The sequence below is a fragment of the Conger conger genome, chromosome 11 (genome assembly GCF_963514075.1).
Source record: "Conger conger chromosome 11, fConCon1.1, whole genome shotgun sequence".
NCBI classification, from domain to species: Eukaryota; Metazoa; Chordata; class Actinopteri; order Anguilliformes; family Congridae; genus Conger; species Conger conger.
In genome coordinates, this window is record NC_083770.1 from 29301850 (window position 1) to 29328345 (window position 26496).

Here is a 26496-nt window from a genome sequence, read left to right on the forward strand (position 1 = left end):
TTATAAGAACATGCATATTTTATCTAATGGACGAAACTATGTTTATGGAAATAGTTTTGGTCGGTACGTTTAAGTAAATGTTTCCATGGGAAGGATTTAGCAGGCGGACAGAGATCAAACAACATGAGCATTCACTTCTGTTATGCTTGCTACTTTTGCTCTTTAGTTCTAAAAATAGCTCGTTTGTCTGTTGTGTAGGAAGCTTTTTATATAACGGTTAGTTCTGACATAGAGATTAGAAATCCCTGAATCAGTTGTTTTCTTTTGGTAGTTATCGACATGAAATTGCTATTTTTGGCTTGTCTAAGTCCAAAAACAGGAAATTGTACCACAGCCGAAAGGATCAGGTATGATCTAGCTAGTTATAATCTTGAAACGATTGCTAACTATCAACAGGCTATCCTCGATTACTTTATCAAAAGATAAAGATAAAAAAATAATATGATTTTATTTTGTCTGGGATAACGTTTACTCTGCGTCGTATCCCATGTGGTATACTTCTCAAATGACAACACACATTTTTACTCAAAGTTGCCTCTTCGGATCATTATACAAGCATAGAGCTACGCGTTTTAGTTTTGGCCCTATTGCTCGTCATCAACATTTGCTTTATTTCTGCGTTTCAGGGTACACATAGAATCAGCGGGTCACCTTTGTGTTCTTCGAGATATATTGGACTTCAATTCTCCCGCTGACGTTGCAAGTTTGGTGACGGGGGAGCCGTCTTTTGAAGGGGCACTTGCCATTCATCTATATAAAGGAGGCAGACTTCTCCTTGGTAAAAAGCTTACTTCATCAGTATGCATAACAGATTTGTCAGAACCCTGTGTGAATAAATGTAATAAAAATACACATATTTATTTCCTCTGAAATTGTTATACATGTATGTGTATAATATAGTGACCAAGAAGGTGGAAATGCCAATTATCTCACTTAATGAGTTGTTGGGTGGTCACGTGCCACCAAACCAGTGGCATAGAATGCCCCTGTCTGAATTTGCAGGAGGGATGCAGCAGCATTCTTCCACATATCAACATTTCCCCATAAATACTCATTTGGGTTCAGATATGGTGATTGAGAAGGCCAAGGCTTATGACATCCTTCCTGGCTGAAAATGAATGGTAAAACAAAGTGATCATGCAGAATCATTAAGTAGTGATTGGCGTTATCCTTGCATTCTTAGGTGTGCACCCAAACCATACCAGAGAAATGCACTTTGCACCATTACGGAACCACCAGAACCCTTCAAAGTTGAAGAACGTGTTGAAGGTTGAATAATCTCACCATATCACATTTTGCCAAACATGCATTGTGTGGTGTAATGAATAGTGAGACCAGAGTATGGTGTCCTGCTCTGTAGAGTTCTCAATGGACTGTTCTTGACGAAACTGCCTGCTCGCTCACTGTAATAACAGTGGCAGTCAACTGATTTAGAGTTGCCCATCTGTTTAGCCTTGCCCATCAAACTTATGCCACAGGAAACACAATTTAGTATTACGCACTTGTGACCGCAGTTGCCCGATTTTGATGACAGATATGCAGACATATGGATGTATTGATTTTTCCTCTGGCTGCATTACCACCCTCCTCTAGAGGTTCCTATAATAAGCACATGTTAGAATTTATTCCTATATAAAATATTTTATAGGCCTATATCAAACCAGCTTTGAGAAAGATTCATTTCAATTTCTCTATAAAACTGATCAGTAAAAAATTGGTATGTTTGTTATGTTCATTTATCAGTACATCCTAACATAAATATTAGCATAATTAATCAGCCTCAACACAACTCCGCCATATAACATGACGAAGCGTGTACATAACTTACAATGAAACATAACTTTCATTATTTCAGTGAAACCGTTTCAGTCAGGAAGAACCTTCAGCGAGAAAGAGGCTGTGTGAGCAAACAAGCAGGACTGTTGTTTTTAAAAAGAATCAAATCAAGCGTTCTGTAGAAAAGACACAGTTGAGTAGGCACCTTGTCATCACAGGGAAAATGTACCTTCAGACCTGACTGGAGGATAAGCCGTTTATCAGGAGTGTCTCCTGAATGTGTGGCCATAATCTGCGTGGGTGAGCGGTTCCATTTCCTTGGCTTTAAACACAGTATTCCTTGCCTAATGAGCTGCATCAAGAAAGATTAATGTTTTACGGGAGGGCCCAGAGAGTACCTCTAGAGCCAGAGAATATCTTTCTGATGGCTCTAAATATGAGCACGGGGAGACAGAAGTGGCACATTTCCTCTCTGGTTTTCATGTTGCCCCAGGCAGTGAGGCCCCATACGGGATCATCTTTGGAGGAACAGACCTCAACGAGGACATGAAGGATGAGAAGAAACGTGCGGTGATGGAACAGGTGCTGAAGAAAGCAAGGCAAGCTTCATATTTTGTTCCTTACTGTACATATTTGTAATATGGAGATGGGCCAGAAACTGGCCCAAATTTAAACAGCATTTAAAAAGGCATTTCCATTTATATACAACTTTCAGCACAATATATCCACTAATTCAGTCTATTGAAAATAATCAGTATTCTGTTGAACAAGATGGTTGGAAAGTTACATGTATTTATGAATACATGTGTGAGCCATATTACATGTGGTTTGTAATAGTTCTTTTCTGAATTAGAATTGACTGGTTGTGTCTTATGGAATTTCTCATTAATGTATATAAATCATCACAGCACATGGTGTGCTGATAACAGTTTGGCAGCACAAATGTGCATCAGTGCAGAACATACTTACATATGTTTAATATACTGTAAGTGCAAGCATACAGTAATTGATGTTTTTCCTTGTGTTTTTTACTTTTTGAACAGATTTGTTTGTTTTTGTGACAATTCCAAAGAGTCATTGAGCTAGTCATTTTGCTGTCATAACCCATTCATATGTATTTGGTAACAAACATTGGCAACAAGGTGATGATTTTACAGATAAGTGCAGATTAACTGGAAAGTGTTGGTGGGTAAATTAAGTTACAGGTTACACTAACCTGTGGGATACCCCACAGGCAGAGATTACTGACATACAGTTTTGTTTCAGTGGGTTCTCTTCAGCATAAATCTCCTCTTCTTATTCCAAGTCTGAAGGCATATTAACATGTTTATACAGTAGGTGTTTATAAGTGCTAGGCATATGGCTTTCTTTAAATAGGGCTGGGAGTTTCTATTTTCACCTGATTCTGTTTGATTTTACTGTCAGCAAGACACCCATCTTGGAGTCTGAAGCAATAATTGCCTTTAGGGAACATGAGTGTAGTGTAGGCCTGTGACTTCAAACGTCTCTGTCAGCACACCCCCTACTGAGCCTGCCTCCACAGATGTACCTTGATCATGGAGTTGAGGCCTCCAAATCTAGATCCCGTTGGCTTTATTCACAATCAGAAAATAAATGAGAGGCACAACTTTTTGGCTCAAAATCTATTCTTTTCCAAGTACACACACCTCCCTTATCATCAAACCATCAGTGAACTACCACTCCCACCTTCTGTCTACAGTATTGAGGATATTAAGGAGTTGTTGTTCATCTGTCTTTGATTTTCTGTTCAGGCTCTTTCGAGATTGTTGATTACTTCTGAGAGAGCGACAAGCAGGCCATCAGCCGTGAATATCAGGGCTGTGAAAAGACTGCATGGCGATGAGATTTAAAGAGACAGTACAGTTTGTGAGAGAAAGTATTGATTATCATCATATTGAAGTATTGTTATCACTTTAGCCATATTCTTGTTTCATGGAAGTATTTTTGAACAATTTTCACCGGTACCGAAGGACATACACCTGCTATTTCAATCAATCAATACAAACCAAACCACCACTCGCCCAGTCAGCCTATTAGTAGTTTAATCACAAAATTCCTCTTTGAATATCTATTTTGTAATATTTTGGCAATAAATTTAGGAAAAACAAATAATTTCCATTTCTTGATAAGTTGAATATAGCTAAAAAGTTCCTTTTACAGCACAATGAGTTGTCTAAGACCTGATTCATTTGATTATGCAGGTCTATTGGTGCAATGGCCATAGAGTTTAGAGTTCATGTACTCTGTAAATCACATTGTATTTACTGTTCAGGTTCAGTTGGAAGAAAGTATATCAAGCATAAGGAGGCTCACAGCTGACTTAGACTGTGTGTAAGGTTTGTGATCCTCCCTGAAGTATAGCTAAATAACAATGATGTTTTTCAAAAACTTCCAGGTTTGCTGTTGCATTCTCCTGCAAAATGAAGGAAGAGGCTGAAGTCTTTTGGGTAGGATATGTCTGTTTATACCACTTTTATTGTAATATACTGAAGAATGTTCCCAGCATTGCAAGAACAACAGTAACCCAAAAAGTCTTCCCATAGGTGGCTGTGACCATAGCCCTTATCACATTCAGTAACAGCTTTGTCATTTCCTTCAGAATTCATTGAAGCGTTCACTTAAGAAAAACTGTTGTGCCAAAGTTAATGCTCTGGGGGTAGTCTATGTAATGCATTTTCAACAAGATGCTGGTTCCCCTGTTTTCTCTCTGTGCAGTGCAGAGGCTGTGTCTCACATGGCCGACAGCCAGATTAACAGATTGTTATAATGCACAAATTATGGCTAAAATCGGATGGTGAACATTACTACATTAGTGAACCAACATTTATCTGCAGTCAACAGTTACCTAGATCTTTATTTATTAATAAAGCACTTTTCCACACAGAAGTTACAAAGTGCTTCCCAGAAACAAGCATAAAATGAGGATAAAATAAGTATAGATCTGGGACTGAACTCAAAAATAATGAGTCAATGAAATATATTGAATCTATTTGCTATAATGTCATTTTAATAACTCTAAGAACAAAATATTTATTGTCTCCCTAATATTCTTGTCTCCTTAAAGGAATATTTCACTATGTAAGGCTTCAGTGATTGGGCATGTTTGCACTGTCAGAAGTGAAGGATATTGTATTGGGTGAAAATCAAGCGACCACATTGCAGGACCGTAAGATACATTGCAGCAGAGCCCATGGGTCAAGGAGGGAATGTAGATTACTGTATCTCACAGATATCTTCTCTCACAATTTACAGTGGAAGCCAGCATCATGAGACAGCCGGCATAAATAAAGCAGAGGGGGTTTACTGGTGCAAACACAATATCCTCCACCGCTCCTCACCGCTGTGGCATTAAACAATATTACCATGTTTTATTTCCAGATTAGATTCCCTGCCTGCCTGCAGATTGAAGGAAACTGCCGCACTTTATCTCTGCAATTTAGCGCTGACGGCACACAGTCAGGAGTCAAAACAAGCGCAGGGCACGACGCGTCTAGCGTACTATTTATTGAGACCGAATGCATGGGAGAATTTATCCGGCTAAATTCAGCATGATAAGCGTTGCCCAATTTCCTTTTCATCGCCGCAGAATTATTTCCATCATGGTGCGTTTAGCGTTTTTTTAATCTAAAAGCTGCCTCCTCGATCTATTTATAAATGAGTTCATATAAATATGCTGCTTATTATTCTGTCAAGCCTGAATTGTTCTAACAGTGGCTAATATTGTTTGTATGTAATTGCTCATAACACCACACTACTGATGTTTCTCTTCAGGCGAATGGAATTTTCGTAATAGGAGATGATATAAAGAATCGTTTCCTATGTATGAGATTTCATTGTTGAAGCATAGTTGTGACCTAAAGTTAATACATTTACTGTGATAAAACCTTTTGTTGGATTACTGAGGTCTCTCTGTAGTAGTACTATTTGGCTATGGAAAAGCTCCTTGTCATGCTAACAATAATAATAATAATTATTATATTAATAATATTAATAATATTGTTATTATTATTAATTCTATGCTAACTCATAGATTATTTCCAATATTTGAGTAATATTATTTAAAATTATTATTATAAATTAGTCATTAAATTATATTTTCTATAATCTAATAATTTTATATCTCAAGCCTTTGAGACTGTGCTATTCAAGACTGTCCTTTCCATGTATGTACAAAGATGGTTAAAAAGTGTAAAAGACATGTTGTTTTTGTATCTACATTCAGTGACCACTTTATTAAGTAGACCTGTAGCTTGCTAATGCAAACATTTAATCAGCCAAGTGGCAACAACTAAATGCATAAACGCATGAATGTGTGGTCAAGAGGTTCAGCTGTTTTTCAGACCAAATGTCAGAATGGGGAAGAAATGTGATCTAAATTACTTTGACCGTGGGATGATTGTTGGTGCCGGACAGGGTGGTTTGGGTATCTCAGAAACTGCTGATCTCCTGGGATTTTCACACACAGCAGTCTCTAGAGTTTGCAGAGAGTGGTGTGAAAAAAAAAAACAACATCCAGTGAGTAGCAGTTATGTTGCTAAAAACGCTTTGTTAATGGGAGAGCTCAGAAAGGGCCAGACTGGTCAAAGCTGACAGGAAGGTGACAGTAACAAATAACCACACATTACAATGGTGGTTTGCAGAGCATCTCTGAACACACAACGTGTCAAACCTCTAAGTGGATAGGCTGCAGTGGCAGAAGACCAATAAGTCAAAGAAAGTAAGTCAAATACCTAATAAAGTGCTCACTGGGTGTATAAGCAAGCAATAAGCAATCAACTATTAGCCTAATCATTCTTGTACTACTTTTCTTGTTCTCTAAGCTGTCCCAGAGCAGTAAAATCTATATCCAGCCCCAAGGTAAGGTGTGAATCTGTGTGCTGCATGTCTGGTAATGGCTTTGTTTGCATGGCTGTGTTGGCAGTTTCACATGGCAGAGCCAGAACCCTGTTCACTATCTGATTTAATTCCTTTGGCATTCCGACGCGGCTCCATTTGTTCTGTTGCCGGGTTGCTGGCGTGCCCGGAGAGAGGTGAACAACTGCGCTGGTGGGTGAGTGTGTGGGTAGTGAAGGCCGGCTGGAGGCTCAGGCCGCTAAACCCTCACACCTGAGCGTTAACCCAGCTGTCCTCTGCCCACTCCTCTCCGTTCCCGGCCTTCCACAAACACGCATTTGGGACCAAAAATCCTTAAAAGGGCCATGCCTGCAACCTGATTTTTTGGAAAGGGGATGTCATTCAAGAGGCCCCGCAGGTTGATTGTTGTCCTGGCGGAACATGCCTGGATTGATTTGGGCTCGGTGAACCACAGGAGCTTGCGGCATTAATTGGTTGTAATTGGTCAAAATTGTAGGCAGGACATGGCGGAAGCTTGAGAAATCAGCACACTAGCCCGAGGGAGACGGCAGCGAAGCAGCGAGGGTGGTTTTCTGAGGGGCTAATCGCTTGGCTTTGCTTTGCGTGGAACGAGGGCGTTGTTGCAGCCGAGCGGCGAGCGTGTTTGCTTGTCGTGGGGGCAGGGGCGGTAGATGATGAATGAGATGACCTTTTTGGCGAGAGTCAGAAATGTCAGGGAATGATAATTACACCCAGGGCTCCTTTCCTCCCCCTAGCCTAGCCAGCACTCCACCCGCAGCCATGCATCTCCAATGGGCAGATCACGGCAGTAGCCCGGGCGAGCGAGTAATTGCCTGGGAGAGGTCTCTAAAACATCCCACTCATTCACAGCCATGTAACTCCCCTGCCCCTTCACAGCAGATATGATGTGTTGAAACCACTGCTTTGCCCTCATAAGTCAAGCGTTTCCTCTCTTGTCTCTCTCCGCGACCCAGGGATCGAGACCCAGGCCGCCACGAGCTTCAGCTGGAGCGCCTTCCTGAAGAGCTCAGGTACTGCCGCGTGCCCCGTCGCCCCGCCCCACGGCTAAGGGGCCGATCGCCTTCTTACCCGCACCCCCCTCCCTAAGGGGGAAGTCGGCTGGGCGGAGGCTGGAGTTGTGGGGAATTATTCATAGCGTGTCAGGCGTGTTTTATTCGGTGTTCCTTTCAAGATAAATGCCCGAGTACTTTCTTTTCCCGCGCGGGAGACGTGGCGGGGCATTAATCTGCGGGAGCCGTCCCCCTCTGCGGTCCCCGGTCCGGGCCCCGCCGCCCCACCGCCCCAGCTGCACCAGTCCCCCGTCCCTCCACCACCGTAAACACCCGTCATTATTCAACACCCTTCCTAAGACTTTATTCTAAATTGAACACTGTGAGGCAATTTCCATCCCTGCTACATCACTGTGCACAGAGCACAGAGCACCCCTCGATTAATAACTCTCAAAACAGCGTCATTTGTCATCTCCCCCCCAACCGGCATGAATAATACTGATTGCCGCCTGTGGCCAGACACTTGATGATAAAATATACATGGGAGAGGGCTTTTGGAATAGGTAAGAGTTTAAAACCACGGTTTGTGATGCTCTAGTCCTCGTCTGTAGCTGTGAAATTATTCATACTGTGATTCTGAGTCTCCGGTGGACATAAGCCCGACCCTGTGGGACAGCTTTGCGACTTTTCAAACTGGCGGAAAATTATACAGTCCAGTTTGTCTTGTTTCTTTTTGACGTAAACTGAAAGTGTTTTGTCCTGTCAGCTTGTTTTGATTAGATTAGATTCGTTTTTTTTTCATTGCTGTCATTTTCCAGATGTCTTGTGATATGAACTGTTTTGAACTGTGGTGCACCAAGACATTCCCCCTTCTCTGTAGGTAATTATTTTTCAGTTGTCATACCCCTCAGACTGAACAGAATGCAGTGGCAGGATGCTGGAATCTCTTACTAAAAAGATATCAATTCCCCAGCCTGTCTTGTCAGCACTTGTCCCCTCTGTCTTCACTAACAGAGGGGGTCCATATCTCATTTGGTGCAGCTTTAATACCCAGTTTCATTTATTTAAATTCACCACCATTTTCCATGTCGGCTTTTCTGTTGTGCTGCTAATCCTTTCTTTGTTCAAATCCATAAATCTACAAGGTATGCAATTGTATGCTGCTTTTCGTAGCATTCAGTTGTAGAATAATCTATCAATGAAGGGAATGGCAAAGTGCCGGCTGTCAGTAGGTTAGCATAGACGTTAAAAGCTAAAGGATTAATGTATTGTATTTTTGGTACGCAATACACACAATGTATAAATCAGCATAAATAATAATAGGCTAATTTATTTGCGTCATGAAGACATGGCTGAAACTCAGAGGCCTTCTCTGCTTTAAATGAGAGCGTCTTCCCTGGGTGACTCTGATGGGAGATGTCTCTTTGTACTTGTACTTTGGTAGCTGTGGAGGCCCAGGGGTGGAAATTCTCTGTGGCAGCAGTGTCTTCAAAGGAGCCCCGTGTCAGTGTGTGTGTCACCCCCTGCTGCACACAGCGTGCGGTGCGGGGGGAGGAGGGCAGGCCCTGGCCTCGGGGGCCCCGCTGATGAGTCACACACGGCGCTGGGGGTCACAGGTGCGGGAGAATGCAGGCAGGTGTCCTGGTAGGGTGGAGCAGCGGCTTTCCGCGGGGACTGCTCCCGCAAGGATCCTTCCTCAGATTTATCATCGCACCAACATGCGACAGCACGTCTGAAGCTCCTTCATGTGTTTCAGCTGTTGGTAGCCTGCTTCAGGTAATGCCATATTCTGTGTGTGTGTTGATCTGCCGTGGTTGCTATAAGACAGAAAGAAACAATGAATATGGCTTTTCTGAAATTGGATGGTAAAAAGGAAGATGCATTTATTCCATGTTCCCTGAGGGAACCATTGTCCTCCGTACCAATCTGCCAGTCCAGTGCTTATTTTAGTTTGACAGGCTAGGTGTAAAGCACATTAACAAAATTCAGTCCACCTGCAAATCTCAAATTGTCTATTATTTCTACAGACTCGTAGAAAAATATTTTATGAGGATTGTACACTGATTTAATCTGGCTCTGTGCTTTCTAGGAAGAAAATAGCACATGGCAAGATGTTTTATTTTAAAGCTGAACTGTTGCAAAATGTGGTCTGACCTTTGCTTTTGCACAATTTATTATTTTTCCGATCTGTTATTGTGAGAGATCTGAATCTACCAAAGATGAATCTGTACCAGTATAAAAGCTGAGTTGGCGTATATTTAATCTTTCTGCATTTGTACAAAAACAAGTTTTTCCCCAGGTAAGAGCAGATTAGTTTTTTCAATGTATTTTCTTGAGGTGGGGAACAGGGTATTTTGCATTGTCGGCTGATACTGTTAGTTTTACACTTGGGGCTCCCTCCCTAAGATGGACTATAATATCTGTAGTTCACACTTGAACAGTCACAAACAGGAGATTACAGCTGAGAAATATGCTTCAAGATGTTCCCTTGGTTTGTTTATTACGGATGAGTGGAGACAACAGGTACAAAGAATAATGACAGGCTCCGTCTGGAGTATTATTAGCTATTTAGAATTAATTGATTAAAATGACTCTCAGTCACCCTTCAGGTTTGTGTTGCCCTCAGCAAATGAGTCTCTTTTATGGACAGGCCTTGTCAAGCACTTTCCTTCAGTTGTAAGCGAGAGATAGCTTAATGCGTATAAACATGTGGAAGCGACTGATTTGTGCCCGGTGGCCCATCCAGCGTGTCAGGATGTGGCATTTTGTGGCCCTCGGCTGCACTGAAGTCACGGGGGGTGAGAAAAATGCCACCTGAGATCAAAGGCAAAAAGAACAAAAACGGGGATTGCCATGCAAGGGACAGGAGATGGGCGCAAAACAAATGTGGCTGGCTTAGCAGATGATCTGTCCTAATCAGTTTTCCTTCAGAAGAAAGGGAACTCATCCCGACACCCCCATGGGGCTCTTTTCCCGTCTAATCTTTCTTGATTTTTCCTTCCTTTGACAAGCTTGTAAGCTCTGTCTCTCTGCACCTGACCCCGCCATCTTCTCCTCTCTGGGTCTTAGACGTGAAATAGTGAAGAGAACGTCTTTACCCACCACAAGCTCGCCCTGGACTCCACTTTGTACTGATCTGATGGAAACCACTTCAGAATAATTATATTTATCCAATTACATCGCACCGTTTGAACTGTGTATATTCCACAAGCCTCACCCCCCACCCGGGCGAAATGAAAGTAAAGAGCCGAGTTCTGTCTGAGTTTCTCAGCTTCTCCCCCACTGGGCCCCGGGAGGCTGCATGTACAAAAAGGATGATGTTGGGAGAATTTGGGATTTTTTGTGAAAGGTCGCTGCCGTGCTGCACTGGGACTGAGGCTGTCTCCGCCTGTCTCAGCACTGCTCTCTCCTGTGCCTACACAAAGTAGGGATATCACAGCAGTGTGATTTACAGAACTGCATATGCCAGAGTTTTACTGTGAACTAGACTGTGAAGCAGCACTCTTACCGTATGAGTCTTTATACGAGTCCTATTTAGTTTAAGTGACCGATAGGAATGAAAAATGGCCAATGCAGGTCAGAGGCAGGATGAATATGGAGGCCCTTCAGGGAAACGGGTAGTGACAGAATAAACTAGAACCAGTCCAGTTTTCTGTTAAAAAATGAAGTGAATGGGATATAACTGTGCAAGAGGCACTATAGATGTCTTATCTAAGTTTCAAAACAAAATGGTTTATGTTGTGCAGTGGTTTGAAAAATGAACTTGGAAGCAGAAAGGGCCAGAAGAATTTATATAAATCGCCTCCATATAATGCAGTACATTCATAACACAGTACTGCATACTGCATTGATAATACAATGTGAATGTTGTGTGGCCCACACTGAGTCATTAGGATAGTGCACCATAAAGATAAATGTATACTCAAACATGTTTGCATACATAAACTTGCTTTATTCATTTTCAAGGGTACAGTGTTTTATTTGCTTTTTACTTTTTACCTTTTTTCATTTATTCATTTATTTTTGGTTGAGTGCGAAGCTGGATTTTGCAGATACACTATAAATGAGCACTGAAGCTGCCTTGACTATGATCACTCTGGTGAAGTCAGTGACCTCCATATCAGAGAATCTGAAGATTAATTTCAAACATCTTTCAGCATTTTCGCTGGGCCAAAACCAGAGTGAAATTATTTTAATTGCACCATTTATTCCATATTCCATTAGGTCAGACAGTATAAGGTTGCGTCGCATTTACCAGTTTGTAATTGCATGTAATTAGAATATTTCATAGAATACTCAGAAGCTTCTCCCGTCTATTTGTTCAGTAATTAGAACAGGTGTCAGCATTCTGACTTGATATTCTACATTTTATTCCTCATATTTGTGAAATTATATATGTTAAACATGCCTCTTGGTGCTTTCTCAGGCACTGTCATCTAACATCTGCTTCAGAATATACACTCACTGAGCACTTTATTAGGAACCCTTTCAGTCCCCAAGTGGCTCCACCCAAATCCCTCAGGCTTTTGGCTTTGGTTGAGAAAATGAAAATTGAGATAATTTTGTAGGGTTTTAATAAGGCCTCAAGTCAATAGTATAGCAGTCATTTTGATTTAAAAATTTTGGTTGAAAAGGTATAAGGTTGAGACTGCCACATGGCACTCTTGGGACTGAAAGTGTTAATAAATCATTTATTTTATTTTTACAATTAATTGTAATAGGGCTTCTTGTAGCTTTTATGTCATTGTGATTTCTTTCTGTAAAGGCAAAATGACCCACATGTGGCATCATGTTGTTCTCTGGCTCAACACTTCAGTTTTCTTTGCCAACAGCAGACCAGAATTCATCGTACAGAACTCACCTGTTAATGGCCAATTGGCATAGCCCAGTGGGTGGCTTTTCTGTAAATGAACCTCTTACAGTTTGTCTGAGCTTTTCCAAATTGTCTGAGCCTCCAGTGCCAGATAAGTAATGTAATCATCCAGCTTTTCAAAAGCGTCTTTGGTAACTTGTGCTTCCGGCTGCTTTGCCAGCTCATAAACTAGGTGAGCGCCCTTGAGCACCGGGACATGAAAGATTCCTTTGGCATTCCAGTGCCTGATTACTAATCCTCACAATCCTTTCATCCAGTTCATCCTCTACAGTATGTCTCCCCACCAGCTTTAGTTCCAGGGGAAATTAAACTTTGTTATTTTTTCCTACAATGTATCGCTCATTTGCCATATTTATTACAATGACAGATAAAAAAATATGCAATTCTTCTTAAAATGATGTTGTGGCAAATGGGTAAGTTATTAACGGAAGTGGTGGGGTAGATTGTGCTCTTATCAGACTCTGCGGTGCACCTGCCACAGCAGCCAGGCCTGTGTGCAGTGTGTGTTATAGGACAGGGCTGAACATGGGAGTGTGCTGATCGATAAAAGCACAGATGCGATATGTCTGCCGTTCAGTAAAGGCAGCTTTTCCAGTAAGGAGCTACTGAGCCTGTGATATAGTCTGTTACTTCTGGATGCAGCCTTTGGTGTGTGATTCTTTTTTGGTATGTATCTAAAATGTGGTGATCCCCATTTTAGATACACAGCTGGAGAGCTTTACCAAAAGCCGCGTTGTATATGACATGGTTGATTGTCCTCGGATAAGATACTGGCTTTTAAAAGTCTTCTGATATATTGTAGTCCATCCTCAACACCCAAAGGTGAATTCAATAGCTAACAACATCAGGATATTGTGGCTACATTATGCCCATGGCTGAAAATGTATTATCATTATCATTTGAGGCCTTCAGTTTGGCTGGTGATTTTCCAATGTGCAGTTCCTTGATATACTGTGCTCTCTGTGTTCCGCGAGTGTGACTTTTCCACGGATTTCCAATGAACCTTTGGCTCAAAGGAAAACCATTTAATTTGCATTTTTTATGTGGCAACTTCTATCTCATCATCTCAAAGCACTTTGCAGTGAAAGGCGAAACTCATCTCTGCCCCCAATCTGTTGCACCCACTTGGATGATGTACGTCAGCCATTTTGCTTCACAATACTTTGTACACATCAGCTGAGATGAAGAGGGAGGAAATTATGAAACAACTGTCAAGATGGCCACCATTTTTAGAAAAACAAAGGCAATGGAAATGTATTCACTGGCCTAAACACCCATTTACTTAACTTATTATTCCAGGCAGATTCATATGGCAACCTTGACTAAAATAATAAGACTGTAATGCCGAAGTGTACAGCCAAAAATGATGTACTATGTTCCTTTACGCTTTGAGACAAAATTGCTTCTGCCAGCATGCAGTAAAGCAGAACATTGCTTTCTATTAATGATACCAACTCACAGCCTAGAATTTCACTTATGGTTTGAAAGAACCATCAGTTCAGCACTGCTTGGTTGTTGATACTTTATAAATAGCATAAATAGCAAGTTTCACAAAAGCTTTGGTTTTATTGTTGCGGAGGCATAGTCCGTTCCCAGGGTCAGTTCTTTCAATCAGCGCTATTTACTATTCTGTTTTGTTTGTTCAGGGGTGAATGGGGCAGATGTGGAGGATCTGCGTGTTTTCCTCCTGGTCTGTGGTCTTCGGAGAGTTAAGGACCCTCTATACCTAGTGCAGGCATTCTCAGGTATGGCATCGGTATGTTATATCAGTGTAATTGAGACATACATTGAGCCCATTTTGGCTTCTATCAACAGGGCACTGATGACTTGAGGAAATATGCCCTTGTTTCCTGCTCAGGCTGTGTTGGTTATGTGGTTTATGCTGGCTGATCTCTTTCAGAGTGGCACGCGGAGGATCCCTCAGTCATCCTGATCATCATCGGACCAAAGGTGAGTTGCTATGTGGATTCCTTTCAGAGACTGGATTTAGAATGTATGAAACAGCGTTTGGGTTTATATCAGTAATTTCCCACCTCATGGTCACATCCCATTAAGAAGCGTGCAGAAGCTTGAGTTGGAGGAGTCTTGTAATTGGAACTTAGCCTCGATAGCTGCGTTTGGGTTGACAAGTAGAGCCCTGGTCAGGAGAGGGCAGGTGTTCTGTGGGCTGCTGAGGTTCGGTTTACAACAGTCCAGGATGGCTATGAGAGGGGTGGAGTTATTCCAGCTTCCTGCATGCTATTGGCTGTAAGCTGTGAGCCTCCTGTGGCAGTCAGGCCCCTGGCTGAACATCGAGGCGTCTGTCATGATGGATTACATCCCAGATGCCTCCTCTTCGGGTGTGTGCCAGACTCCCACGAAACGCGCTACCCTGTGAACGCACACCATTCGGGTGTGAGGAGCACAGCACCCCTAGCCTGTGCACTGAGGTGCAAAATGGCTGGCAAGCATCACTGGGCAGCCTGAAGCCTACTGGATAAGCTATATGACAGGACCTGGAAGTTTGGTGGTCCAAGTCCTGGTGTAGTCACGATAAGATCCGCACAGCTGTTGGGCCCTTGAGCAAGGCCCTTAACTCCACATAGCTCCAGGGGGGATTATCCCTTGCTTAGTCTTATCAACTCAAGAAGTCGCTTTGAAGAAGTGTCAGGTAAATAACACGTTATTATTATCATTATTATTATAGGTGGGTGCTACACATTGGTGGTGGTTGAGGCGAGTTCCCCCTCATCGCTGTAAAGCGCTTTGAGTGTGATAAAAGCGCTATATGGATGCAGTAATCCTGTATTAGTACCGTCAGGATATGGTGGGGACGGTAAGAGGGTCTTTTAGTCAGGAGAAGAGATCCTTCAAAGACTTGCATTAAGGCCTCTACATCAGCCTTATGGTCGCTTTATATTTGTAATTATTTTTAAAGGTCAAAGGGAAATAAATCTGTCTTGGTCACCGCGGAATGCTCTTTGCACAGTACACAAGGGTACTGGTGTTGAATGATCAGCTTGTTTTTGCCCTTAACATCTGCAGGTTATTTAGAAAGATTATACTATGACAGATAGCAGCAGCGTCTGTTCTTCTCATGCATTTCTAGGGTGAAAATAGCCCCAGGATGAGTGGCATGGATTGAATCTAGGCCAAGGGGGAAAATTGGAATGAGGCCTGGGGCTTGAAATTCATTTTATGCACTTCGCAAAATGCCAATATGAATTATGTTTTATACAGTATATGGTCTTCCCATTAAATACGTAGTTCATGGTATGTGTGTGTGCCTGTGCGTGCTTGCATGCTTGCACACATGCATGTTTGCACGCGTGTGCGTGCGTGTGTGTGCACATGTCCTCAGCCCTCAGTCCTAAGTAAAAGAAAATAAATGAGTTTCTTTTTTTGCTCTCTGAGCACTGAAACCAAAAAGTTGTTTTCCATTGAGTTAATTGCATTCCTCTCTCCTGCCTCAATATCGATCCTGCAGACGGCAACAGCAAGTGGGACTGAAATGCCCTGTTATTCTGCTCCAAGTCTCTATGGCCCTGCCAATGTCCTTGGGGTCGTTAGTGGGTCATTAATTCAAGATAAAATCTTTTATGCTGCTTTAAAAAAAAAAAAAAAAAAATCTCCAATTTCCCCTTTTCCAGTTTTGTATGCTTGGGCTTACATTCCTGTTTTATTCGTTTGCTTTTTTTGGTTTTAGTTCCACATTGTTTTATTTTTTCCGTTTTACATTTCCTCCTTATGTCTTCCGTCAACAGTGCTGTCAGGCATCCATTTTGTTTTTAGTTTTTTGCTCCATCTGGTTTGAACCGCTCTGTTCCACCTGACTCATTTCCCAGTCGGTTTTATTGCTCCTGTTTGATAAGCTTCAATCTTGGTAAGGTCTGTCTCTGCTGTGATCCATGTAAAGCGCATCAAATTAAACCCTTGACATGCTGGAAGTCGTGTCTGCCTTTTGTGGGTTGCCGAGGAAACAACGCTGAAGTCAACACTACCAATCTGATTTCAAGATGGAAAAAAACCTCAAAAAGTGATGCAGGTAAAATTGCCTGGAGCCCATAGCTATTTGATAATACAAATAAGCTGTGCACACATGAAAGTTGGCCACTGCAAACTCATTGTGGAATGTGAAAAATGATTTCACTATAATATAATGATAGTGTTAACTGTCTTTATGCAGGTGTTTTCACCATAGCTGGTTGTTCCAGCTTGCATATGATTCTCAGCAATATATACAGGGAAGTAAAGTACCATTCCATTGTATCATTGTACAGTTGGTTGGCATCCACAGATTGCCGTATTCATTTCCAACAGGTGTATGTGCATTCAGTAAGATCATGGTCTTTGTATTTAGTGAATGCACCTACACCACTGGATTCCTCTTCCCTGGGCCTGTTCTTACTTCTTTCATTATTGTCCACTTCCGTTCTTGCTTCACCTTTTGTCGACGTGAATAGAATATTCACGAATACTCTTCATATTTAATGTTGCATACCTGGTCTGTATTGTTCCATGTCACTTTTATTTTGCAGTGTCCTTGTAGCTTGTAGCTCTAGTGTACATTCTTACATAATTCACAGAAAAGCCATTCGTTCATAGATCAGCAACCCATTCAAATGTAGTTTTTCAATGGAAAAAAATAGATACAGGAATAAAATAAAAAAACAGCTAACAACAGCTTGCTTGTGGCTTAGTTGACCTGAATTACTGTGTGTGCTGTATTGTAGACCGGTTAATGCATATAAATCCCACACTGCAATTAATCAGATTGGGAAACGACCCAACCCTGACCCCAATCTCTGAAAATCGGAGGGATTTTGAAATTTGTTTTTGGTGTGAGATGGGGAGGGAGTGAGGGTGTGACGTGGCATTGTCCTGTTGTGTTCTACGGTTGATATTAAAATAGTAAAGGAATTTAAAAAACAACAACGTGACATTTACCTAAGGTCTGAGGTGTATTGTCCAACATCACATATTATTATCACAGTAATAATAATCATTGTACGAATAATAAAATATCCTAACTTTGAAGTTAGAATATATATAATAATACTGTATATTCTAACTTTAAAGAAAAAAAAAAAAATCTCAATCTGCAACGAACTATGAATTATAGTTATTAGTTCAGATAGCTGTTAAGAATGCTTTAAAATTTATACTGTGCCATAATTAATCATTTTAACTTTAAAGATGGCAAACATCTGATTATTTCTTTCTTTCTTATTGGAATATAATGTATTTTAAGTTTACTCCTGTGGCGGTGCTAGTACATCCCGGCCAGGCAACAGAATGCTTGTACATTTAATATCCCAAATGCAGCACTTACCGTGAATGAAATGTTAAAGATCTTTATTTCATATAGCTCCTCTGATTCTTTCCCCTGTGGGGAGCAATGATCAGTGTCGTGGTAGGGTTGTCTTGGTAGGGTACATATCATGATTAAAATGTGTAATGCCAAAGAGGTAACTAGCTGCAAAAGGTGTGCCTTTTTTGATGCAATATGAATAAGATAATTTTTATTGCTATAACAAATATAATAATCACAGCTGCAATCATTTTGTTGGTTGCTTAATGTAAAATATGGTGTGAACAGGGATTGCCTAGTTTAGAATTCCCAAGAGAAGGAGAGATGGGAATGCAGTGATTCAAAAACTCAACCTTGGTGCCTGGTGTATGGTTATGTCTTTTGTACACATTTACTTTTGCCTCCTCAAGAACCTCCAAGTTAAATTACAGTCAGTAATCTCTCCGTTGAAAGCAGAGGGACCTTGGCTTGTATTCATGGCCCTGTCTGTCAATGTCGGCCGCAGTAACTGTGCACGAATTGACTCCAAGCGGGTGTGTAATTGGATCAGATCTACCCTGTCACAACAAGCTTGGTGGGCAAGGACTAGATGTCACAAGAGGGCGGTTTTTATTGAGATAATCACAACTGTCTGACGGGTGGGGGGGGCGGAAAGATATTTTTTGCATTGTTTGGTGACAGTTTGGTGACATCTTTTTGCTGATTGGCATGTACTTCCCTTGCAAAAAGAGACATCTACGGTCTAGAAAAAAACGTTTTTGTCCCTAACATTATGAAGCTGACTGTATATAAACTCACTGAGCACCTTATTAGGTAGACCTGTACACCAGCTTGTTAATGCAAGTATTTAATCAGACAATCATGTGGCAGCAACTAAATGCATAAAAGCATGCAGACATGGTCAAGAGGTTCAGCTGTTTTTCAGACCAAACGTAGAATGGGGAAGAAATGTGATCGAAGTGACTTTGACTGTGGAATGATTATTGCTGCCAGACAGGGTGGTTTGAATATCTCAGAAACTGCTGATCTCCTGGGATATTCCTGCACAATAGTCTCTAGAGTGTGCAGAGAATGGTGCGAAAAACATCCAGTGATCTGCAGTCCTGCGGGCAAAAATGCCTTGTTAATGAGAGAGGTGATTGGAGAAGGGCCAGACTGGTCAAAGCTGACAGGAAGGTGACAGTCACGCAAATAACCACACATTACAACAGTGTTATGCAGAAGAGCATCTCACAATGCGTCAAACCTCTTAAGTGGATAGGCTACAAGAGTCTTTTGACACACACATAAGTGCACACACACACACACACACACACACACACACACACACACACACACACACACAGACACACATCGATGAGGAGATACTTACAGTATAGTCTTACAATAGTCCCTAGTGGAAAAACACATTTAAGACTGTATCTTTATTCTACTAACTTCTACTTACAAAAAAACACCAACAGGGGATTAAAAAACTGAATTCATCTATATTGCAAAGCGGTTCAATCAATAAGGGCAAACGGTGGAATTTTATTAAGAGACCTTATCTTGTTTCAGATCGATCCTGTGTTCACTGGAGAGGTGGAAGTGAGTGTTGAAAGGTAAACCTTTTTAATTTCAGCTTTATTTTACTTTTTTTTGGTTTTGTTCCAGTGCATATCGCAGACTTTAAATGTACTAACCTGCCTTTGGACCATGTGTCTTGTGTCTTTAAATACTGAAAGTACTTCAGTGCAAAGAGATTTTTGTGTGTTTGTGCATATTTGAAAAATATACTTTCCTTACTGAACCAGTGCTCAGTGTTTTTTTGTTGATGATGAAAGGCCCCAGAGTGTTATTTCATGTGACCAGCTCTCAGCATGCCTGTGCCAAGGTCCTTACACCTTCCTCTTCTCTAAAGTCTGACATGTTTGTAACAGAAGTAAAAGGCCATGCGCACTGATCTATATCTCATTAGAACGAGGGGTGTCTACCTCGCCTCAGAAAGGAATCAGGAGGAGCTTCATGCTGCCCTGAAGATGTGCTTTGCACTGGTCAACAGCTCTATCTCAGAAGGGATGTCGGCCGCCATTTTGGAGGTGGGTCTTTTCACCCCTGGTAGGTTAGGAGGTTGAACGTCAAGTGCCTTTGTGGCATTAAGCCATCATTAGTGTCCATGACCAGCAGAACGGTGCAGATGATTACCGAACAAGCAGTCAACTATGGTCTTGTTCTTTCAGTAACGCATAAAAAAGCATTACTGGCAATTTGACAAAGACAGTGGCAGCTCATCAAACATCACACACAGTTGCGAATACAATACGTGTTTGTTCCCAAAACTTCAAACACTCATTCACCGGATTTACCCCCTGCTTTAATTTGTAATGTTTTTTGGCCTCTGGCTCCTAAAGGGGGACTTCACAAAAGTTCTCAGATGTAGCATTCCTTACAACCACATGGACCGTGTGCAGACACGGTCAGTAATCTCATTTCAACCGTAGGGCATCACACCCCCATGGGCCTGCCTGCAAGCCACACTGATGTGCGGCCATTACACTTTTCATTTCCGAAACGAATAATACGCAGTCCTTTCTTTCCGTACTTATCACTGAGCAGGGCAGTAATCTTGCTAATCTTTTTTTAAACACTGTGGATTAAATCAATCCTCGGAAAGCTTAAAACACTGATGAGTCTGTCTGTGTTTTCCACAACAACCTGCGGCCGAGGTATTCATCTGATAGGTGCAATTAGTTCTGCCTCTGGTGTTTAAATTAGACTGCGGAAATGAGGGAACTTGGGTGGACTTTTTATTTGGGCTGAGTGCGGATCCTCCCCCCTCCCCTCCCTCTACAGGCCATGCACCTGGGGGTTCCTGTGGTCGCCAGGGACATTCCGGGGAACGCGGCGATCGTGAGGCACGAGGACACAGGACTGCTCTTCAGCACCCCTCAGGTGAGGGAGGTCACCTTCAGCACACACAGTCGCACACAGCACGTGAGACTGCTGCTGCTGTGTACGCCGTAGCACCTCTCCCTCCCTTACCCCCTCCCCACCCCGTAGAGCTCCTCTCCCCCCTCCCCCCTCACCCTGTGGAGCTCCTCTCCCCCCTCCCCCCTCACCCTGTGGAGCTCCTCTCACCCTGTGGAGCTCCTCTCCCCCTCACCCTGTGGAGCTCCTCTCCCCCCTCACCCCGTGGAGCTCCTCTCCCCCTCACCCTGTGGAGCTCCTCTCCCCCTCACCCTGTGGAGCTCCTCTCCCCCCTCACCCCGTGGAGCTCCTCTCCCCCTCCATCTGTGGAGCTCCTCTCCCCCCTCACCCTGTGGAGCTCCTCTCCCCCCTCCCCACCCCGTAGAGCTCCTCTCCCCCCTCACCCTGTAGAGCTCCTCTCCCCCCTCCCCCCGTGGAGCTCCTCTCCCCCTCACCCTGTAGAGCTCCTCTCCCCCCTCCTCACCCCGTAGAGCTCCTCTCCCCCCTCACCCTGTAGAGCTCCTCTCCCCCCTCCCCCCGTGGAGCTCCTCCCCCCCCCCCCCCCACCCTGCGGAGCTCTTAGCGACTGCGGCGGGGTTTCTCCGCAGAGCCAGGCACGCCAGCACGGCGCTGTGAGATACGCGGCTTCCCGCCGTCCCTCTGACCCGAGCCACAGCCGAGAGCACTTTAGAGCAGCACACACCTGTATTTACCTCACACACCACTCTCCTTCCTGTTCCAACACAATGTGAGCTATCCATATCAGAGGGAAACTAATTCCTTTGGCTTTGTATAGGTTTTGATCGAAAGCTGAAAAATATCCTAAATGGTGAAACTAGAATGTATTGAAAATGACAATACCATTCACTTATTGTAGCTTTTACTTTTACATTGTTGTTTCTGTTGCTCCTGGTTTGTGGTTTTTTTTTTTTAACCAAGTGGCTCTAAAATCACTCCACAAGGATGGTCCCAGTTATTTAAATTGAGAAACTAAAGACTATTTGTTCAAAGCCAATTTCTGCTTCTAACATTGGATATATTTGTCTGCATTGATCCATATATACCTGGGCTGTAACTATACATAGATCCAGATCGTTGTATCGATTCAAAAGGCAATGTTCCGATCCAGTCAATACAATATGCAAATGAATGAATTTATGAATCATAGCAAAATATCTAAAAATGTAATAGTCCAAAATCTCATGGTGGTTTGCTCTCCTGACACACTGCCACTCATCGTCATTGCCACTATTGTGATTGAACCTTATCATTACTGCCAGTGCCGTTTTTTTCTTGTTGTTAAACGTGACGTCAATGCATACATTTTCACACTCACAACCTCATTTTGGTTGTATGTGTTAGTGGGATCATACAGTGTATATTGATTTTTTTTCTTATGGTCCAAAAGGATCAGATATAGTATCATTGCTAAATTTGTGACATTGCCAAATATCGAACTGCTGTCTCAAGAATCAAAATCGATTCCTATTGTCGTGAAACCTGAGGCTGACACCCCTAATATTTACCTGAGATACTGTGTCTTGTTTCGGGTTCAAGTAACTTGCTCTTCTTTCCACTGCAGCGTGCTCTTTGAAACCCGTTCCAGACAGAAAGCTTCAGCAGCCGTGAGCTACGGTGTTAGATACAGAGCCGCGCGAGAGCTTTAGCTCTGAGCGTGAAGCGGCTCACTCTGCTGGAGGACGCGTCTCCTCGGGTGTAGCTGTTCTGCCGGAGGGCCCTCCTTATAATCAGTGCCAGAACAGTGCTCGCGTGGAGGCGCTCAGCTCCCACTGAATAAGAGAGGAGCAACCAGAGAGAGAGAGGGAGAGAGGGCACAGAGATCTCTAATTATAGGTTCAGGAGTACATAACATGAAAGCCTGTGGTGGAGGTGAGGTTGTGACGGGGCGAGGCAGGGGGGCGTTAGTGCAAGCCCGGACTTGACATAACGTGAAACTCACGTGATTCCCAGTGCCGCACAGCTGGTGGTCAAAGGGAAGGGCCCTGGTGTTAAGCAGTGTTGAACCACACAGAAACATCCTGGTGGAAAAGACCAACACGCGGGTCTGGCCAGACTGTGACACACTGCTGCAGAGGTGTCGTGTCTTCAAAAGCGCACCCTAGCCGAGCTGAATTTAACAAGCGTGGTACGGAAAGTATTCTCTGCCTGGCCTTCTCCCCATCATGTTACATAATCTCTTCTTTTTAGGAAAGATACTGCAAGTGGTATTCCCTAAATAAGAACATAAGCAAGTTATTATGCTATGCTGAATGACCCCTCAGGTAAAGAAATGTCATTTCTTTGTGTGCTAATTGCCTATGGTGACTGGCCAGGTCAGATGAAGCCTCATTTGTGCATTCCCTTAGCCAGGAATGTGGGATGCCATGAATTGGATACTGGAACACTACCGTGTTCATGTTTTCTTAAAGCAGAGTTTCATACTTTCATTTCCACCAGCCCTTCCATGAAATTCATTAAAATGTTTCTGCCTGCAAGGGCATGTACTATCAAGAGTCGCAGCCTGGAGCACTATCACCTGGATGTGGCAGTTACAGGAAAACATTGCGTATGTGATTGCATACTAACAGACCTCTGGAGTGGTGTCCTCATTTTTCTTCTCTGCTCCATGGGCTTGTTTTCTACACGACACGCTCTTGGTCTGCCATCAATCAAGTACCCTCCCCGGAGGTCCTGACGGGGGAGGGGGTTTGGGTGTTGTAATTCCCCCTCGTCCAGAGTGAACCCAGTGGCCGATGGCCCGGCTTTGGCCAGCGCTGGCCGTTCTGCAGCAGAGCTCAAAGCGCACTGAGTGGGGGATACATGAGCCAGATCAAACCTGCTGAAAAATCCCCCGCTCCCGACTCACCCTCCAGCCAGTGGTCTGAGCACACTCAAAAATAAATGGGGAAAAAGCCACATTTCTGGGTGCAGTACACTTCCACTGCTGTTCTGGGATGTCACAGTGATTCATTTCAATGAGTTTGTCTTTGTTTCACCTCCCTGTCGGAAACTCCTTTATTGGAGTGTGTTTAATAGGTTTAATGAGACCACATGACACAAATTTGGTAGCATTTGTAGCATTTGGTAGCATAATGCAGTGTGCGGACTTTTATCTTTCTATGCGATTCGTCCTAGATCAGCACCTGCAGAGAGACTTTGGATGTACGCACTTTCAGAGCTTTCCTAAATATTTATCAAACATTTATCAGGCTGACATTAAGCAGGTGAGGTCATTTGAACCATGATCAGTTGGTTAGTGAGCATTCAAGCCCTCAAGCAATCAGCATCATCCATGGAGGGTTTGTGCTCCCATCTGTAATAATAGGCAGCCTTCCAGTTCATATCGCTTCCGTCTTCATATGTTTTGTCCAGTACTGGCAGTGAGGCAGGTTGGCACATTTTGAAAAAAGGAGAAAACAGAGTGAAAGAGAATTTAGGCAAGAGACTTGAGTAGCTGCCTGCAGTCAGAATCTTTCATTCAGTGAACATCTTCAATAAAGGAACCCAAGAGAATCACGGCACTGTTCTTCAGAGGGAGTTTAGTTAACGCACATCGTCTTCCCTTCTCCGTTCCTGTCAGGAGTTTGTCACCGTGTCCAAGAGGCTGCTGGAAGACCGACCCTTACTGGAGCGCGTTGTGAGGAACGGGAAGCAGTACGCGGAGACGTTTCACAGCTTGGCAGAGGAAAGGATCGTCTACCAGAAGCTGGTGGAGCTCCTTCATTGAGCACAAAAAAAAAAAAAAAAAAAGTGTTTACCTTTTTTAGCGCAGCTCATTTCAAGACTGAGCACTGCCTTGAACAGCAGGGGACAGGGGGCTGTTTACACACAATTGAAGGGACAGTCCGATGTTTACCATGCTATTTGCTCAGGATAAGGATTGCCCTATCACAAATAACTTGTAAATGTGTTATATCAGGGAAGAGTCATAATGGACTATACTATATCCCCAGACTATTTATACTGTAAAATTCTATTTCCAGAGTTTCTGAGAGCATGTGCAGCTCTAACTTTCTATTCTGTAATTTATATTTTGTAATATACCACAGAATAAAACAACTCTATTTCTAAGACACTCAAATGCAAGACAATATAAGAGTACTGAAAAGAAAAACAACTTGATATGAAATATGTAAACAATTGAATAAATGTATATTATGGTACTACTGCAGCATTTTCATATTTGAGAAACACTTGTTTAAATGTAGTTAGTTACTGTATTCGCTGAAATAATTTTACAAATCTGCATGCAAATATTTTTTAAAAGGCCTTTTTTGACATGGCATACATAAATTGACATTCATGATCGAGTAATATTGATTACACTGGAAATGCCATTTGTGATGTTTTCAACTACACTCTGAATGTTTTACTCCACAGCGATCCAAGCACAATGATTTCTAAAGCTGCCAAGCTCCCCTATACATTATTTTTCAGCATTATTAAAACATTCACAAATGCACAGGTATTTTAACCTAGCCGTCAATACTGAGCTAATGCAGAGTGTTCAGTCTGTCAACACAATTTATTTTTCTGCTGAAATCCAGTCTTTTCCATACGCTAATATACTGCTTGATTTCAGATGCCAATTTCACACTACATTTTATTGTTCCCTCGATAATTGAGACTTCCTACCACAGTCTTTGAAGTAGGGTGCTGTCAGCAGAATGAGGTGGGGAAATAAAGGTTGTGCAGCTGTTTACCCTTGAGGGACTTTTTGAGATTCTGTACTCAGTTCTGTATGCACGTCAGTTGAGTCACACCACTTTTCCACTACAGAAGGGATCCTCAAATCTGGCCCTCAAATCCAAATTCGGCCCTAGTTTTCTTTCCTTCCAGGTAATTAACTGAACAATTAGTGCAACAGATTGGCCAGTCTGGCTTCACACCTGACTCCCAGGTAAAGGGAGGGTGGAAAACAAGCTGTTCTCTGCCCTCAAAGTCTGTGAGACGAGGAATTGGGCACCACAGTATGGAAAACAGCATCTAGTCGTGTTGGGACTCTACCATGTTGGTTAGCAGGTCACATTTTTACACAGCTCTTTGTTCATACTGATGACCCTCAGTCCCCTTCAATGGCTACTGTTCCATTTGTGTCCCACTGCTGAGCAGCCAATGGCCACTCTGATGCTATACAACCACCAAAAACTCATTAACTTAGCTATTCATTGCCATTAAGTTTTCATGAATGTCAGGGAATTGTGTGGAATGAGGTTGCTGACACACAGAGGTTGTGGAGGTGTTGAAAAGGTCACAAGACTAAGGTGTTAAGTGATTCCAATCTGTACAGATGACCAGATATGTCTCAGAGTCTCACAGGGAATGGTCTCTACCCAGCTGCCATCTCGGTTTCTATAGAGTTGAAATGTCATTGCTGTAACCAATTTAAACCAAGCACAAACCATGTTATTGGAGAAAGGCTGTCGTCAGTACAGTTTGTATGTCATTATTACAGATCTAAGGTTGATGAGGGTACAGTTCTCATAATGGCTGGATAAAGTGCACACTCAAAGAAAAAATGTATGCTGATAACTTGACATTTTGTCCATTGCAAATGTGAATAATCTATTATTTTGAGTCCATACATACTATCCAAATTTATTTTCTGACATCAGAATTACCACATGTACTTCAATATATTTACTGTTAGCATTTAGCATGCTGGCTCCGGCTGTATTCCCATCCCTTGCATTCAGTGCAATCATCTGAGAATGACAAAGCTAAAT

General features: G+C 42.6%; 1 protein-coding gene across 1 annotated transcript; it reads left to right on the forward strand.

Moving 5' to 3' along the window:
• The first annotated feature begins 114 nt into the window (after positions 1 to 114).
• glt1d1 (glycosyltransferase 1 domain containing 1) lies at positions 115 to 24933 on the forward strand. Its single transcript, XM_061261561.1, has 12 exons — positions 115 to 347; positions 627 to 778; positions 2270 to 2375; positions 4193 to 4244; positions 6618 to 6654; positions 7626 to 7682; positions 14181 to 14279; positions 14435 to 14484; positions 19382 to 19425; positions 19782 to 19902; positions 20657 to 20755; positions 24351 to 24933. Exons 1-12 carry the CDS (start codon positions 280 to 282, stop codon positions 24495 to 24497), a joined length of 1032 nt encoding a protein of 343 aa, XP_061117545.1. The 5' UTR covers positions 115 to 279; the 3' UTR covers positions 24498 to 24933.
• Positions 24934 to 26496: the final 1563 nt, after the last annotated feature.

Coding starts and splice junctions, on each gene's coding strand:
- glt1d1 (XM_061261561.1), top strand. CDS start 280: ATGAAATTGCTATTTTTGGCTTGTCTAAGTCCAAAAACAGGAAATTGT. Junction 6,655..7,625: donor AATCTATATCCAGCCCCAAG/GTAAGGTGTGAA, acceptor TCCGCGACCCAG/GGATCGAGACCCAGGCCGCC. Junction 7,683..14,180: donor CGCCTTCCTGAAGAGCTCAG/GTACTGCCGCGT, acceptor TTGTTTGTTCAG/GGGTGAATGGGGCAGATGTG.